The sequence below is a fragment of the Felis catus genome, chromosome D3, assembly GCF_018350175.1.
Source record: "Felis catus isolate Fca126 chromosome D3, F.catus_Fca126_mat1.0, whole genome shotgun sequence".
Taxonomy (NCBI): domain Eukaryota; kingdom Metazoa; phylum Chordata; class Mammalia; order Carnivora; family Felidae; genus Felis; species Felis catus.
In genome coordinates this window covers 19,217,925-19,235,910 of record NC_058379.1, presented here as the reverse complement: position 1 = coordinate 19,235,910, position 17,986 = coordinate 19,217,925, and the positions used below count along the sequence as shown (strand labels likewise).

At 56.7% G+C, this 17,986-nt stretch overlaps 1 protein-coding gene across 1 annotated transcript; it reads left to right on the top strand.

The window, feature by feature from the left end:
* Window positions 1-17,111, top strand: GGT1 (gamma-glutamyltransferase 1). Its single transcript, XM_019814705.3, has 14 exons — window positions 1-104; window positions 5,447-5,621; window positions 6,377-6,551; window positions 7,153-7,283; window positions 7,439-7,525; window positions 10,342-10,534; window positions 10,871-11,028; window positions 12,038-12,187; window positions 12,561-12,697; window positions 15,525-15,712; window positions 15,930-16,057; window positions 16,154-16,266; window positions 16,347-16,460; window positions 16,792-17,111. Exons 3-14 carry the CDS (start codon window positions 6,391-6,393, stop codon window positions 16,936-16,938), a joined length of 1,707 nt encoding a protein of 568 aa, XP_019670264.2. The 5' UTR covers window positions 1-104; window positions 5,447-5,621; window positions 6,377-6,390; the 3' UTR covers window positions 16,939-17,111.
* Window positions 17,112-17,986: the final 875 nt, after the last annotated feature.

Below are 17,986 nucleotides of genomic sequence, written 5' to 3'. Positions count from 1 at the left end.
CCACTCAGGCTGCAGGGGGAGGGAGGGGAGGAGCTGGGTCAGAGTGGGGCACTGGGGACTCAGCTCTGTGCTGGAGAGCAGCAGGAGGACCAGCGTAGAGCCAGGTGAGCCAGGAGGGGCATCAGGCTGTGCCTCAGTGCTGTGTGACCCCAAAGTACAGCTCATTCTTTCTGAGCTGCTGGACATTGTAGGCTGGGGTCGCTCAGGCTAGGTCCTCCCAGAAGCATCTGTCTGGAAGCCTGGGTTCCAGTCCCAGCTCTGCCATGTGCTGGCCTCTTCCTCTGGAGAGGCTGGAGCCTTAGTTTATATACCTGCATAATGGGAGTGAGTGGACCTTCAGGGTGAAGGGGACAGGGCTTGTGTGAATGGACCCTGAAGAGGGGCTGCACAGACTGGGTCCAGGCTGGAGAGGCCTCGGATTTTTTATTGTCTGGTTAGGGGGGTTGAAACTACCTGTCCAAGCTGTCTGGCTCACTGTGTCACAGGTGTGGGGTGGGTGGAGGAGGGCCGGGTGGAACTGCTGGACTGCTCTAAAGAAGGGGACGTTTTGGAATTAAGTGGGAGGGGTGCAGCATGGGGAAACTGAGGCCCAGGAGGATCTGGCAGCAGGGGGGTAGGGGACCCATGATGGGGGCTGAGGCGCTGGGTCCTCTGGCCATGCTTGCCCCTCTCCAGGATCTGGTTTGTGGCTATGGTGGGGCCTGAAACCGGCTCAGTTGTGCAAGGGTCATTGCACAACTCTAGGGGGTGCCCACCACCTTGTGGTCATTGCAGGCATGCCTAGCTATTTCAACAGGTATCTGGCATGGCGGTAATCAAGTACTGGGGAAGGTGACTTTTTCTAATTCTCAACCTTATGCCACCAGGGTGGGCATCAAGGGAGACAGATCCCAAATCCAGGCCTGGGTAATGGTAAGCTTCCAGTCCAGTGGCGGGCAGGGCTCAGGAAGCTGCTGAGAGCTATGTTCTCATGCCTGGGGTCAGCGATGGGGACGATTCCTTGATGCTGGTGGTGTTAGGGCCAGGGGCATGGGTTCTGGGCCCACCTGCTGGTCCACATGTCTCCCTCGGGGGCCAGCTGAACTTGTGCAAGTTGCTTCAACCTAAGCCTTGGTTTCCTGTCTGTGAATGGGTCTAGGACCGTGCACCAGGACTGTGGCTCTGAGGTGGTGGTGACACAGTCAGGTGACAACTGGGTTGGAGGATTAACAGAGAATCCTTAAGCTTCCTCATGCTCCACTCTCTGATGCATCCTGGGAACCTGTTCCACTCAGCCTAGGTTCAGCTTGCGTGTGTGTGTGTGTGTGTGTGTGTCTGTGTGTATTGGGAGGGGGTGGTGCTGATGGCAAAGTCAGTATCTCTGGTGGGTGAGGCTTGCACATTCCTGGGGACGGGGAGCTTACCATCTTCTGTGCCTAGGACAGGAGCCATGGGGTCTGGAGGAGACTCTTCAGCCCAGCCCCTGCAGCCTTTTCTAGGGTGGCATGGTTTCCCCAGACTGACTCCCCTCAGGTCGCTTTTCAGCATGTAGGGGTTGGGGGGCTGACCAGAATAAAACGTGACACGCTCACCACGTAAGGAAGGTTCTTGGTTCTGTACCTCGGGTGTTTGTTGACACAGCCTTTAATGAGATACCTTTCCTCCGGACTCTCCTCTCTGGGGCCTGCAGCTGCTGCTAGGCTTCATCTGTGCTCCGTCACAGACAGTGTTTGGTCCCTCACCTTGCCCCAGGATGCGGTTTTCCTGTTGGGACCCTCCTGGGATCACCTGTTGGGTGGGGCCATCCTCTGCCCGCTCAGACATTCTTCCTACCCTCGAGCTGCTGCTGACACTGCCATGTCTTATGCCTTCCCAGGTGAGGAGGAAGTGGCTAAGCAGGCTTAGGCTAGGGACAGAGCCCTGTGTCTCTCCACTCTAGACCCCTGCCAGCTGACTGGCCTGCAACACAAATCCCCTGACATCCTGGCTGGTGGCTAGCCCTCAGGGACAGGTTATGGGCCTTGGTCCCTGGAGCCTGCCCTGTCCATCTTCTCAGTCACCCTGGTCTGCAGGTGATGTCCAGGGGAAAAGAGCTGAGTCATGGCGCCCCGTCCCGGGGCCGTGGAAGATTTCATGGGAGTGCATTTGTCCAGTGGATTCCATCCCAAGCCTGTTCAAGGGCAGTGGGTAACAAGACAAGGCCTGTTTTGACTGTGCGACCCAGAGTGTGCAGCAATACTCCATAGGGGCAATGAGACCTCTATAGCTCTTCCTGTCTGTCAGCTGCCACAGCCTTGCAGGGTGGTCATAGCTGAGGTGTTACAGATAGGGACTGTGGGGGCTCCTGGGCAGCCTACATACAGCTAGCAAGGAAGCCAGGGATGGAGCAATGACTCAGGGAGTGGCTGATCCTTATTCTTGGTACATGGAGGCCAAAGGGGGATGGAAAGCAGTGTCCAAGGTCCCTGGGCTGGGCATGCACCTACTCCTGGCTTGAGATCTCCTTGTTGGCCCGGTCAGGGACATGCAGGAACTTGGGTGCGGGTATCAAGTGGCCAGGTGTGCACTGTTGGACTGCGTGGCTTGAACCAGCTCTGGCGCGGTCCGGGCCCTGCCTTTCCAGGCTGCTCAGGGGGGTTCTTGGGCCCGAGGTGCTGACATTCCCAGATAGGCTGTGGAACCGGTCTGGACGCGAGGCCCCAGGCTGTGTTCCAGGAAGTCACCCTTGGCATCTGCTTGAGGGCTGTGGTGAGGGCTCTCAGGTCCTGGTTCTGGTCTGGTGCTGGCGGCACCTCTGCTGCATTGCCTCAGGAACCATCTCTGGGACATTGTGTTTGGCCCTGGAGTTCAGACACTTTGACAGGGGTGGGGTGTACCCAGCCTGGGGCTTGCTGGAGGGGTGTTCGCCAGGAGACCCTGCCCTTTGGAGAGAACTGTGTCCAAGAGAGGGGGACTCCTTGCCCCTGGCACCACACCTCTCTTTCCCTGTTGGGATCACACCCCTCACCTGCTGCCACTGCCTTGGGGAGCCCAGAAGTCATGCTGTCATAACACCTCCCATCTCCTACCCAGGGCCCTCCCAGAGCTGTGTGAACTTTAGTCATCTGCTGACAGGCCATCTGCTGTGTCTCCTTGCTTCCTCAACGTCAGCCCTTGGGGCTGTCCTCCCTGTCAGACTGGACCTTTTAGAGGACAGCCTGCTCTCCACCCTGCTTAGACACTTTCAACGGTCCCATGGGGTTGCTGAGTGACTCCCAGCCAGCTTCTTGCCTGCTCTGGGACTAGGTGAGCATGAGAGTTCTGAGCATGAGAGTTCTGCCTTCTCCTGCCCCTTTCTTGTCTCTGCTCTTCCTTGGAGGTGCCCTCCCCCAGATCCCAATCCCAGTTCAGAGGCACCCTGAGGAGCTCTGCAGGGGCTGCAGGCGTGGCTCTGGGCCACTCCTAGGAATGGGGGGGTTCGGCTGAAGCTGTGGCCCAGATTTTCCCAGACAGACAAATCTGGCCGTGTCCCAGCCTAGAGCTTCTTCCGAGGACCAGGAGCTTTCCTGGGCCCCTGCCAGCTCCGGGCCTCAGGTAAGCCCACAAGGGTCATGAGGAGTGGTGTGGGAGTTTGAGGCCAAGTGCTGTGCCCCACCTACTCTCTGGCCTCAGTTTCCCTTCCTGACACTGATTTGGGTGAGAGCCAGACCTCTGGGCTTAGACATTCTTTTAGTGAGTCTTTGGGAAAAATGTGGGGTGTGTGTGGGGGGGGGGGGTTGGGAAACGGAAGCCCGGTCCCCAGCAGGGTGTCTTCCGCAGGGCTGGTGATGTCTGCTTGCAGGGTCTGGGCTGGTGTCTTTGCTGCCCTGGCCAGGGAGGAGGGATGGGGGTCAGTATTGCCCACCCCTCCCCATACTCCCTGGCAGTCTGAACCTTGCTGGGTGCCCCCTGTCCCTCTGGAAGCCCACTTGGGTCCTTGGGTAGACGGATGGATGGACAAACAGATGGATGGACAGGGGAGGCTGGAGTACAGACTTTAGGAAGTCATGTCTGGATCACCACAGGGGCCTGAGGGGAGAAAGGAGGGCTGTGAGGGGGGCGGTCTCACCTCACAGCCGCAAGCCCAGGAGAAATGAGACAATGTCCCCAAGGTGTCCCATGGGCAAGGACTGGGGGGCCTCCTTGGCAAGTGTGCCTGTGCCCATGCTAGGGAGAGAGTCACTGGTTTCTGTCCTGCCCCACCCACCCCCACCACATGTGGTGGGAAAGTTCTGTGTCTGGAAACAGACCCCACATGTTCCTGGCCCAGCTCCCAAGGCCCCTCACACCTCCCAGCGTAGCTATCTCTGCTGGGAATCCTTAACCCTGACCCAGCCTCTAGGGTGTGCTCCGGGGGCATAGACTATCCCCTGGAGCAGTGGTAGGGGGAAAGTCCTGGTTGGCACTTTGGAGAGAGCCTTCTGCTGCTTTTTGGAGGACTGAGGAGCAGGTGATACTGACAGGAGGGAGTGCAGGGAGGAGGCTCTATAGTCCAGCCTTCAAAGGGTGGTGCCTGGATTCAGTCAACATGGAGAAGAAAGGCTGGCTTGAATCCCACTGGGGACGTAGGGTGGTGGTCTGCTGTGTGGCTGCCCACTGAGCCTGGGAGGGGAAAGCCCTTCCATGCTGGCTTCTGGAGGCCCCCCATGTGGGAGGGCTATCCCCTCCCAGGCTCCGTGCAAGTGAGACTCCACTCCTAGACCATCTCTGGGACACTGTGTCTGGCCCTGGAGCTCAGACCCCTGAACAGAGACGAGGTGAACCAGAGGCATCCCAGCCTGGGGCTTATTGGCCGACACTCACCTTTCGGAGGTAACGGAGATTGCCACTGTCCTCACACCTCTCCTTCCTTGTGGGGGTCACACCCTTTGTCCGCTGTCACTGCCACAGGAGCCCAAAGGCTCACTGCTGTCCCTCCCTGCATGGCCTGGAAAGGAGTCAACAGGGAAACAGTGAGCAGGTGGCTGACCAGCTTCCTTCTGCACCGCCGGCCTCCAGGGCGTCACCCTACTAGCTGATGGCAATTATAGCCAACACTCACCTAGCACTTCACGCTTTCCAATCCACTTCATTTCTACAACATCCCCAAGCAGGATGCCTCTGTCATTCCCACTGGACATGTAGTCAGTGACTTGCCCAAGGCCCCACATCAGACGAGGGGCAAGACTCAGATGGGACGAGCTGGCTTGAGAGCCTGCATACCCCGTCTCCTTGGCCTGGCCCACGTGGGCTTCACCACTTTGTCACATGACATTCACACCACCCAACTCGGGCCTTGCTCTGGGCAAACCCCCTCTCGGCTGTGACTGGAGATTTCACACAAATGTGGGAGGGTCGGACAGCCTCCTCTTCGACTCCAGAGTTCATCTGGGCCGGAGGAACCTCACAGAGCTCCCTGGGAGGACCTCCCTGGGGAGGCCTGTTTCAGGTACACTATCTTGATTTTCAGGAGAGCAAAGAGGCTGCCTGATCAAGGTGTCTGTCTGGAGCAGATTCTGCGGACACCAGCTCCTACTGTCTGTGAGGGAGACCCCAGTTATTTCCCTAGCTGTTTCAGCCAAGCCCTCCCGGCTTTTGTGGCCACCTCCCCAGGCAAGGTGTGGGGCTTCCATCCGCTGAGAAAGGTAGGCCCCTGCCCCATGGCAGCTTGTCTGACAATTTTACAAGGAGATTGTGGGTGTCCTTTTTGAGGGTACAATGGAAGCCGAACCCCACGGTCTGTGGCAGGCCACTCTGGGGGCCCATGGATGGTGTCTGGCTCTGGGCTGAGGTGGGGGGTCACAGAAGGGATCAGGCCAAGCTTGTTCCCGGTGGAGTTCCCTGCTTGGCAGTGGCTCTGACTGTGGGACACATGGAATCTGGGGGCTCCCAGGAGAGATTTCTTTTGGACATGGGGTCTTTACTGGGATGGGGCCTTGAGGATATGCAGGGCAATTTAGGAAGGGAGAGATGGGGCTGGGAGTTTCTGGCAGAGTAAGTGGCCGGGGGCTGGAAGGAAACAAAGGGACATATTTTTTTCTTTAAAAATTTTTTTTTAATGTTTATTTATTTTTGAGAGAGAGAGACACACACACAGAGTATGAGCGGGGGAGGGGCAGAGAGAGAGGGAGACACAGAATCTGAAGCAGGCTTCAGGCTCTGAGCTGTCAGCACAGAGCCCCATGCGGGGCTAGAACTCATGAATGGTGAGATCATGACCCGAGCCGAAGTTGGAAGCCTAACCGACTGAGACACCCAGGTGCCCCCAGGGACATGTTTCTGAGGCTTGACTATTGGCTGTGCCCTGTGTGGTGAGGGTCAGGATGTGCCCAAGGCCAGGCCAGTGGCAGTCCCCTGACCCTGTTAACCACCAGCCCTCCCCCCTGACCCCAAACAACAGGTATTTGCAGAGCCATGAAGAAGCGGTATGTGGTGCTGGCCCTGCTGGCCGTGGTCCTAGTGATCTTCATCATCATCCTGTGCCTTTGCCTGCTCTTGACCTCCAAGCCACAGAGCCACATCTACCCCAGGGCAGCTGTGGCCACAGATGCCAAGTATTGCTCAGAGATTGGGAGGTGAGCAGGCAGGGCGTGGGAATACAGGAGGACCACCGGAAGTGGATCTGGGCAAGATCCTCATCCCTCTGAGACTCAGTTTCCCCGTCTGTACACGAGCTACCCGGACAAGGGGTGTCTGATGCACATGGAGCTGCCTGTCCTTTCCTTGGACCTTCACAGCAGCCTCTGGTCAGGGCAGAAGGGGACACTGACTCCAAGAGCAGGATGTGGATTTCCTGGTGCCCAGCTGGGTCCCTTTCCTCAGACCTCTGTGCCTTTGGATAAACTGCTGTTTTATGCTATTTTAGACCCCTATCTCACATTATGTACAAAGATCAGTTCCCAAAAGACGTAAACAGACAAAAAAGGTTGCTAATAAAAAGTAACGTTTTTCCGTTTTCTTTCTATTATAAACGTCATGCACATCTGTTTGCTTGAAAGGAAGAACATATAAGCCCATTGGTCTTAGAGTGACATGTAAAAGCCAAAACTACAGTTTCCTCTTCCATCCTCCTTTGGGCAGTATGGCCAGAAAGGGTGGAGTTGGGTGGCAGTGTGCATGTGTCGGGGGGATTGGGGAGCCCGCAGGTGCTCACTCCCCACCACCTGCTGCCGGTAGGGACATGCTGAGGGACGGTGGCTCGGCGGTGGATGCTGCCATTGCGGCCCTGCTGTGTGTGGGGCTCATGAACGCCCACAGCATGGGCATCGGGGGTGGCCTGTTCCTCACCATCTACAACAGCACCACGCGTGAGTGCCCACGGGGAGTAGGGGAGGTAATTGGCAGGGGCTGTCCATCTCAGGCTGGATGTGGGCTGGGGGCAAGCAGAGCTGGGTGGCCCCTGGGCTCACACGGGGTGAGGGGTTGGTGTTGGTCTGGACTGCCTACCTTCTTCTCCTTCTAGGAAAAGTTGAGATCATCAACGCCCGTGAGGTGGCCCCTGGGCTGGCCTCCGAAGGCATGTTCAACAGCCCGGAGCAGTCACAGAAAGGTGAGGTGCAAGTTCAGGTGTGGGTGCAGAGCTGGGGTGAGCTGCCAGGAAGGCATGGGCATGCCCCTGTCTGATGCTGAGGACAGTTCTGGCAGTGCTGATATGCACCCTTCCCATCCAACCCTTCCTGGACTGACAACACCCTCCCGAGGGTGAAGACATGGAGCTTCTGTTATTTCCACTCAGGCCTCTCCAGGGTGCTAGGGCATGGAGAGAATAATTATTATTTCAACAGCTTGCACATATCGGGGGGCACTGGGGCCAGCATGCTGCTTAGCTGTTTTCACCAATGGGCCCCTTGAATCCTCCCTGTATGCTTGGGAGTCAGGGGAAGTGCTGTGTTGATTCTTATTTTATAGGTCCAGAGAGGTCATGCAAACCAACTGAGGTCACACAGCTGGATGGTGCTGAGGCCCAAATTGAACCTGGGCTGTCAAAGTCCTGAATTTTTCAAAGGCATCCAAGACTTTCATTTATTCGTTCATTTTGTGGAGATAGCTCCAAAAACGCAGCCGAGTCTATCTTTTTTAACAAGGCCTTCATGCAGAGAAGAGGCCCCCAACCTCCCCATGCAGCTGAGGGGAAGCCAGTGGCCAACAGGGGTTGCTGCTCCAAGGACCCAAAAGGAGGATAGGAGGAAAGCAGGATAGGAGATTAGAGGCAGGACGAGGGGGCTGTTGGCCATAGCAGGTCTGATCCCCAGTTGCAGGCTCTGCCCCTCGGGCTGGGGCCCTGGGTGAGGCCCTGTGAGCAGCCCCGTTGGAGTCTCCTCCAACATACAGCCTCTTTGAATTTTTATATCCCCTGGGAGACTCAGAATGTGTAGAAATGAAATCATTCAGTGTGATTGCTGGAATCTTACAGACTTAGCACCTTGTGGATGCTCGGAATTCACTTATTTAACGAGGACTTATTGGGAATCTCTTAAAATGTCAGGGGTTGTTCCCCAAGCCTGGGGACAAAACAAAGGCAACAGATAAAATCCGTGAACAGCAGAGGTGGGAAGGGCTGGAAGGCGTGCAGTTCACCAAGTGTAGCCTGGTCACGGGGGAGGTGTCTGGGCAAAGACCCAGGGTCTGGAGTGGGTGAGGATAGCTGTGCAGGTGTCTGGGGGAAGAGCAAGTGACCCACATGGGAAGATGGGACAAAGAACTGCGGGAACTAGCAAGGCTGCAATGGGCGACCCCAGGGTCAGAATGGCTCAGGTGGTGTCAGACCTTATGGGTCATTGTGAAGACCCTGTCTCTTGTCCAAGAGAGGTAGCAGTGGCCCCTGGGGTGTTTGTGGGGGTAGATCTGGCCTACGTCTGGCTGAACCCCTTGGGCAGCTGCAGAAGGGTCAGGGAGCAAGCCGCCTGCCCATCAGGTGACCCGTCAGGAGGTCACCACGATGACCACGGGGAGATGAGGGTGTTGGGAGGTGGTTGGTATTCAACATACCTAGAAGGTGGAGCCTGTGCATTTGCTGAGAGGTCGGGTGTGACACCAACTCCTATACCAAGAGTCCTGGATGACCCCTGGTCTTTGATCTGCACCTGGAAGCATGGGGTGCCCCTAATAGAGGCCAGCAAGGCTGTGGGGGAGTGGGTTTGGGTGACAGTCCGGAGTTGGGTTTTGAGTGTGTTAAGTTTGAGATGCCTTTCTCATGGGCAGGTGCATCCTCAGATCAGGCCATCGGGGGAGCAGGCCAGGCCAGAGAGTAAATTTAGAACTGGCAGCACATACATGAAATTTGAAGCCCTGACCTGGGGGAGGTCACCAATACGGTGAGTGTAGACAGAGGAGACCCTAACAGAGCCTCGCATGTGGGATGCAGAGGTGACCCTGGAGGAGTGATGGGCTAAGTAAGGTAAAGTTGAGAGAGGACCCTGGTCTGGCAGTGTGGGGGTCACTGGTGACCTTGGTTAGCAGGGTGGTCTGAGACCTATTAGCCCAAGATCAGGGCAGCATTATTTTTTTAAGGTGGCAGGAATCATGGGCCGGGTGTCAGACCTTCTGAAATGTGCAGACATGCAGACCATAACAACCTGGCTCTCAGAACCTTGTGCCCAACCTCAGGATGGGAGAGGTAGTTCCAGAGCTGCAGTCACCTAGCCTGAGTGTAGCTGAAATGGCCCTGGTCATCCAGGGGTGAAAGCAAGAAGGTGTCTGGGAGCAAGGGCCTTTCTGTATCAGTGCCCAGCTTAGGGCATAGTGGGCCGTGGGGGTGGGTGGGGAGCAGGGTCCAGGAGTCTGTTTCCAGTGGAATTGTGGGCTCCTCTAAGGTCAGCTGCAAGAGACAAAACTCTTTATGGTCAGATGGGGAAACTGAAACCCAGTGAGGGTACATATAGGGCAGGGGGTCGGGCTCAGGTCCTGGGTCTGGGACAGTAGAAGGGAGGAAGGTAGAGGCCTTGCCTTGGAACTGGCTTAGTGTCGAGGGTGGCCTGGGCTTGCCCTGGGGACTTTGGTGGGTTCCGGTGGACCCCTTGAGTCTTATGGGATGAGAGGCCTTGTGGGCTAGGAGGCTCAGACTAAGAGATGGTAGGGGTCTGGCTTCCCCACAGTCTTGTTGTGCAACTGTGGGCCTGGCACAGGATTTCAAACCTGGTAGCACCTGCAGAGGCAGACATCTAGTCCTGGGACAGCAGGACTGTGGCCTTGTCACATATCCCTGGCCAATCTACACTCTTGCCAGCGGAGTCCACATATGACAATTCCATTTCCTTCCTAAACCTCACTGATCCCATCTGGAGACTGTGCCTAGGTTGCTGCTGAGGGAGAACACCCCTCCTGATGTCCCCTGACTGGAGCCACTGTCTTCCTGTCCCTCTGCAGGGGGGCTGTCGGTGGCAGTTCCCGGTGAGATCCGAGGCTATGAGTTGGCCCACCAGCGGCATGGGCGGCTGCCCTGGGCTCACCTCTTTCAACCCAGCATCCAGCTGGCCCGCCAGGGCTTCCCTGTGGGGAAGGGCTTGGCAGTAGCCCTGGAGAAAAACAGGGCTGTCATCGAGGAACAGCCTGCACTGTGGTATGTCTGTGGGTGCTGGCCTGCCCTGGGGCACAGGCTGGGCAGATGTGACCCAAGGTCCCTGCATGCCATGAATGACTGGCAGAGGGATGAGGTCTAGGATATAAAAGCCTTTCCCAATGTGTGTGGGATCACATTCTGAGCCTGGTGCCTGGGGTCCCGGCTTGTGAGTCCTGAGTGGCAAGGGACTCTAGGAAGCATTGGCTGGACACCAGAGGATGACTCACCTGTGGACAGGTGCTCACTGCCCTTCCTTTGATCTCCTGTGTGGTTGGGTGGGAATGGCTGGCCGAATCCACCCTGCCTGCCTGCCTCACGGGAACCCCTCTGCCCCAGTGAGGTGTTCTGCCGGGATGGGAAGGTGCTGCGGGAGGGGGACAGACTGACCATGCCGCAGCTGGCCAACACATACGAGACGCTGGCCTTGGAGGGAGCCCAGGCCTTCTACAACGGGAGCCTCACAGCCCAGATTGTCAAGGACATCCAGGCGGCTGGTAAGTGGGCAACCTCAGGGACCCTAGGCAAGGAACTCAGCAGCAGGAGCTCTGAGCCAGAGCTCAGAGGACTTAGGTCCTCTGGTCATGTCCGACCTGGGCACTGGGCCCTCAGGCAGTGCCTGGAGGGGGGGTGGTCACAGATATGTCTGCAGTCAGTGACAGGCCACATAGATCCATAGATCTTGGTTAGGTCAAAACTGAGAGACAGTGCAGTTCAGGAGGGAAAGTCCTCTGTAAGTTAAATGAAGGTCTAGGCTGGAACTGGAGCTGAGGAAGCATTGAAATGCAGATCTGAGGGGACTTCCCCAAGCAGGAGGTGGTACCTGAGCTACAGATGAGCTTGGAGAGAGGAAGAGCCTTCCTGGCAGAGGGAATAGGCTAAGGCCCAGAGAGGATGAGCTTTAGTTATCCCTGAGGGTCACAGTGGATGAGGGTGGGCTTGGTGAGAGAGGCACTGGAGGGGCTGCAAGTAGAGACAAGTTCTCATGACTTTCAGCCAAGAAGCCTGGTGCTGCCTCTCCCTCCCCAGCTGTGGATTTCTTCCTGCTGTTATTTTTGTCAGAGACACAGAAGAGAGTGATTAGCATGTTGGCCTTTACCACTGAGGCAGGAAATTAGCCTATAAATACTTGGTCTTTCTGGAGCCAGTTCCCTGTAGAATTAAAGAGCCTCCTTTCACCCATTAGTAGTCACTGGAGGATGGGACTGAGCAGGGGAGAGATGGGAGCAGATACTTTCCACTTAGAGAAGACTCTCTGGCCGCCAAGAGGAGAGAAGGCAGACCTGGAGGCCAGTGGGGCAGACAGAGGGCAGATGGCCTGAGCCTGGCAGTGGAGAGGTGGTATCATCAGGGAGCACAGAGGGACTGGCGGATGGGGCAGTGGGGAGGGGGAGGAGGGGGGGCCCTCAAGAGTGGGCAGGGCTTTCAGCGTGATGGTCCTGTGCTCCCCTCAGATTGGGGGCCCCCATCCCTGTGTCCACCCATTGAGCTGCTGTCTCATTGCAGGGGGCATTATGACCACCAAGGACCTGAACAACTACCGTGCTGAGCTGATAGAGCAGCCACTGAACATCAGCCTCGGGGACGCCCAGCTCTACGTGCCCAGTGCCCCACTCAGTGGGCCGGTGCTGGCTCTCATCCTCAACATCCTCAAGGGTGAGCCCTCCCACCGTGGCTCCTCAAGAGGTGGTGCAGAGTGACCAGGGCTGTGAGGGGCGATGATCAGGGGCTGGAGGAGGAGGAGGAATGGTTGGGAGCTAAAAAGGTACGGAGCAGTGTCCTGGGGTGGGAATAGCCATGCTGGTCCAGAGGACACATCTGGTAAATCTAAGTGGTCATCCCAGGCCCAGGGGTCCCTTACTCATTCCAGTCTTACATTCCTCCAAAGTGTCCACTGGTTTTTATTAAACATTCCCCTTCTCAAGTTGGGCCAAGTGATTCAGGGAGGTGTGAGCCTACCCTGGGCCACCCAGCTGTCTCGGCAGAGGGCCCTGGGACTGCCAACATGCCCCCATCTCTGCTCAACCAGGGTACAACTTCTCCCCAGCGAGTGTGGAGACACCCGAACAGAAGGGTCTCACCTACCACCGCATCGTGGAGGCCTTCCGGTTTGCCTATGCCAAGAGGACCCTGCTTGGGGACCCCAAGTTTGTCAATATGATGGAGGTAAGAGGCAGGGGGTGGCCCGTGATGGGTGCAGGAGGGCCTGCCATGGATGTGCGAGGAGGGCTTCCTGGGACCACCCCAGCCTCACACATGCTTTCACCACCAACTTTGGTGGTGGACCTACCATGTGCTGGGATGGCCTGGTGACGCCCGAGTTTGGCCCTCTGCCACACGGAGCTCACAGTATGACAGACTTGACAATGAGTAATTAGTGTCCCCTACCTGTGTCTGTGCTCCCACCTTGGGGGCTGTACCCTTGTCCTGGAAGGGTTTGGAGTGTTCGGTGCTGAGGTGGGGAATGCATGGGGACGTTGCAACCCTCAAGGGTAATGAGGAGGATGGCTGAGGGGGAGAGGAGCAATGCTCTGGGCCTCGGCCACTGGTTCTGTGGTCACACCCAGGAGCTAATGTGTCCTAGGCCCTACCCGGATCCTGCACAGCCCAACCCACTCACTGCCAGATCCAGGCTGGGCCTCCATCAAGACTCCCATCACCTCCCTCCTTACCTACTCAGATCACCCATTCCGCGGTAGACCTGCAGATTCCCTCACACTGGCCTGTACCTCTCAGCTGCCCAGCAGCCTCTCTGCTTTCCCGGATCTCTTTTTTTTCCCCCAATGAGCATTTTGTACTACTCCCGACTGCAGCCGGTGACTCATACCCCTGAGGCTGCTGCATCGCACCCCTATCTGCCATTTGGCCTGGCTAAGGCCAGCTCCTCTGCTCATGCACTTGCTGACTCGGCAAGTCTCTCCTGCAACATTGCTCTGCCTCTGGCGTTCCCAGTCTGTCCTTTCAGACAGATCATTCTGGAGCGAGAATCATACTCTTGTTGCTTCAGAACCTTCAGCTGCTGACCCCATTCCTTGGCTTCTGCTCAGAGCAAACTTGGCCACTCTGTCCCTTTCTCAAGTCCTCTCCCATCAGGCTGTGCCCTTCTTGCTCCACACCCCCCCCCACCATGGCCCCTCACCCTGCCCCCTGAGTCCAGCCTCAGTTTCCCCTTTGGGCACCCTACTGCAGCATCTCACACAGTTTACCACCTCCTTTGCTCAGCTTTTCATTTTGCAAAGTTGTAGGCTTTTGCCACATTTCCTTCCTCTCTCTCTGCCTCCATCTACCCCTTTATCAACATGCATGTGTTTTTTGGGGTATCAGATGGTCAGTCACTGATATCACACTTTGGGTTGTCGCTCCTAAAACTGAGGACTCCTATTCCCTGACATTGAGAGGACTTGACCTGTTAGATACCTGTATTCCCAACAGTCCCAGGGTTGTTAGGTCCAGAGCCCATCTAACTCATACCTTACAGTTGCTGTTTATGTCCCTCTGGTCTCTGAGCCTACACTAGGTCTCTTGGCTCTTTTGCTGATTTTTAAAGCCCAAGGCAGTCATCTTGCAGAATCACTCCACATCCTGGATTTGACTTTGTGTTTTCTTAGGAGTAGATTCAGGCTGAACATTTTCCCTGTGGGATATTGCTGGAAAATTCTGGAGGCATTTCCTTTGCTTAGTCCCCAGGGGCCTTCCTTGTTGGCTCCTATCTCATCTACTCTCCTCTTTCTCTGTCCTCACCACTGTGGGGACCCTATTCAGGGTCATGGCTTTTTTTTTTAAGTTTTTGTTTGTTTATTTGTTTGTTTTGTTTTTGTTTTTGTTTTTTTTGCTTGTGTTTTTTTTTAGAGCACACAAGCTGGGGAGAGGGACAGAGAGAGAGAGAGAGAGAGAGAGGGAGAATCTTAAGCAAACTCCATGCTCAGCACAGAACCCGATGCAGGGCTCAATCCCATGACCCTGGAATCATGACCTGAGCCACAAATGAAGAGTCAGATGCTCAACCAACTGAGCCACCCAGGTGCCCCCAGACTCATGGCTTTAAGCAGCCACCAGAAGCTAATGGCTCCATGTTTATCCCTCAGCCTGATCTTGCCCACATGTAGGTCTACCACCCACCTGAGACAGGCTCTTCAGGGTCCCAAGGGCACCTGTTCAAAATCAAGCTCTTGACTGTCTCCTACACTGGCCATCTGCAGTGTTCATCTCCTCAGCTAATGGGCACTCTGGATTGAAGACACTGGGGCCATTGATTCTCTCCCAGCTGGGCCAGCTACCATCTCTCACATGGTTGATGTCTGATGTCATAGCCTCCCAGTTGGGTTCTACCCTTATACCTTCACATAGCTGCCAGAGGGGTCCTGTGACTTACCAGTGTGGTCACTCTTCTGTCCCAGGACCAGGTGGCTCAGAGCAAAAGCCAAAGTCCTTATAGGGCTTATGAAGACTTATAGGATCAGCCCCTGTTGACATTTTCTACCACCTTGACCCTATTCACCCTCTATCACTCCAGGCCTGCCTCAGGGCCTTTGCATTTTATCACTCAGGCCACATTCACAGCTCTTTTCAGATACCACCTCTTCTGAGAAGCCCTCCCTGACCACTTGGTCCCCACCTCATCCCTCCCTATCCCCTTTACCTGGCTTGTTCTTTCCAACATGTCCCTGCCTGCCTTGGTCTTCCCTGCCAGGAGGGCTGGGATCTGTACGTCTGTTCCCTGTTGATCCAAGCACACAGCACAAGCTCCATGAATGAATGAATGATTGAATGCTGCAAGAGTGGGGTGTTGTGGGTGGACAGATAAATACTGAATTTCTGGACTGCAGTACAGACAAAGGCTGGAAAGAGGGGTTCAGAGGGCCATGTGATGTTGAGGGTGCAGGAGGGTTGTGGTCAGGGCCATGTTGGGGGCTTCCCAAGAGCTGCTGGCACAAGCCTGTGCCCCCTCCCCACCCCCCCCCACCTCCTCAGGCCAGCTCTGGGGTCTCGGCAGGTGGTCCGCAACATGAGCTCCGAGTTCTTTGCTGCCCAGCTCCGGGCCCGGATCTCTGATGATACCACTCACCCGTTCCCCTACTATGAGCCTGAGTTCTACACGCCTGATGATGGTGGCACTGCCCACCTGTCCGTGGTCGCAGAGGACGGCAGCGCTGTGTCGGCCACCAGCACCATCAACCTCCAGTAGGGGCTGCCGGGTGACCTGGGTGGTCTGGGGGCTGCTTGCATGTCCTAGAAGGGGGCTCCATCGACCTCTTTCATTGTGGGAACTGAGGCCCCACCTTGGTAGAACATGTACCCTCAGCCTCACCGGGAGAGAGCCGGAGCTTTGGGGGGTGGGTAGGGGCTGGGCAGGGTGGGGCTGGGTTCGCCATAGCTGGCTGACTCAGCTGGTCTTCAGGTTCGGTTCTAAGGTACGATCACGGGTCAGTGGGATCCTCTTCAATGATGAAATGGATGACTTCAGCTCCCCCAATATCACCAACCAGTTCGGGGTGCCCCCCTCACCAGCCAACTTCATCAAACCAGGTGTGGGGCAGGGGGCTCAGGTGGGGAGAGGGCTGGTGTCCTGGGCAGGCAGCTGACCAGCATCTCTGTCCCCACCCATCCACCTGGTGATCACAGGGAAGCAGCCAGTCTCATCCATGTGTCCAGCGATCATCGTGGGCCGGGATGGCCAGGTCCGCATGGTGGTGGGTGCCTCCGGGGGCACGAAAATCACCACAGCCACTGCGCTGGTAGGTATCACCCATTTATCCCCCCAGCCCCTGTCCCTGGACCACACTGACCCCCTCACCGCCCCCCCTGCCACCCCCAGACCATCATCCATAGCCTGTGGTTTGGCTACGATTTGAAGCGGGCAGTAGAGGAGCCCCGACTGCACAACCAGCTTCTGCCTAACACCACGACCCTGGAGAAAGACACTGACCAGGTGGGTAAAGAGTCAAAGAAATAGTCACAAGGTGGGGGTCACAAGGTGTCCTGGGAGGGAGGCCTGGATCTCCTGAGTCATCATGGAGTAGACTGCCCCTCTGCCTGGGGCAGATACCTTCACACCTACTGCCTGGGCCATCTTGAACCCCTGTGGGATGTGAGTCAGTCTACCTGCTCCGGTGAGACCCAATAGGACCGTCTGCCCCCAACTTGCTCTTCCTGGCCACTGGGGCAGAAATGGCACTACCTGTGTGTTTCAGTGTGGGTCTGTGTGGTTCGCATGGCATCTTGAGCCCTGCTGAGGCCTCTCTATCCCCTCCCACCTCCAGGCGGTGGTTGCAGCCCTGAAGACCCGGCACCACCACGCTGAGGTCACTTCCAACTTCATTGCTGTGGTACAGGCCATTGTCCACACGGCTGGTGGCTGGGCAGCTGCCTCAGATTCCAGGAAAGGCGGGGAGCCTGCTGGCTACTGAGTACTCAGGGCGGGCAAGGCTGACTGGCGACCTAAGGATGAGATGTCCTCTGGGACCAAAGTGGGACTTTGAGGGGATTTGCTTCCCCTGCGAGTGACAAAGCAGTGCAATAAATGGGGGCCACACCATCAGGCTCTGGGCAGCCTTGCCAACCAGGCTGCCATATCCCTGAACCTCAGCATCCTGTGTGTGTGAAATGGAGCTGTCAGGTGGGGAAGGGTGAAGAGGTGGGATTCAGAGGTCTTTACCCCTCAGGTGCTGGAGCTAGCCTCAGAATTTTCATGAGAGCCCAGTGGGAGGGTGGGTGAGGGGCGGGGCAGACCCATACCAAACATTATCCTTCGGTACCCTGAGCTTCAGGGGCCAGGTCGCCGCTTTTCTGGCCCGGACAGTGGCACTTCCCAGCATTAACCACCAGGGGGTGTCACAGCCCCGGAGTTTACTCGGCCAGAGTGCACCCAGCAGAAAAAGCTTGTCAACTCTGCTACCTCTTCAGCCTGGTGGGTGCCCCCCGCTCACACTGTGGAGGACACATGGAAGTGAACCTGAGGTCTGAAGAGTGGGATTGGGCAAGAGGCTGGAGCAAAACTTCTTAGTCAGAGTCAGGTTCCGGGGGATTTTCCAAGCACAAACCTAGAATAGAATGAAATTCAAGCTGTGATCAGCTCCAGAAAGAGGCCCAGTTCTCAGGGAACAGTGAGCTGGAAAAGGTCCCCAGATCCTGAGGGTCAGAGCTGGACTGGCGGGCAGCCAGAGAATGCAGCCCAGGAGCGGGGCCTGGAGGGGCAGTGGGCCACAGCACCCTGCCCCCTCCACCACAGGCCAGCCCCTCCTGCCCTCCCTTGGGGTCTGCTAACTTGTCTCCTACACTCGGTTGTGATGCCTGATGTGAGGAGCTGTGAAAGGCTAGAGGGGGTGAGCAGGGGAGGGGGTGTCACAACCTGATGGCCAGATGTCCCCCTGACCAGTGAACATGAGTGGGAACCCCTGAGACCAGGGGCACAGAGGCCAGGGGAGACCAGGTCTGGGCTCTCCTTCACAAGGCAGG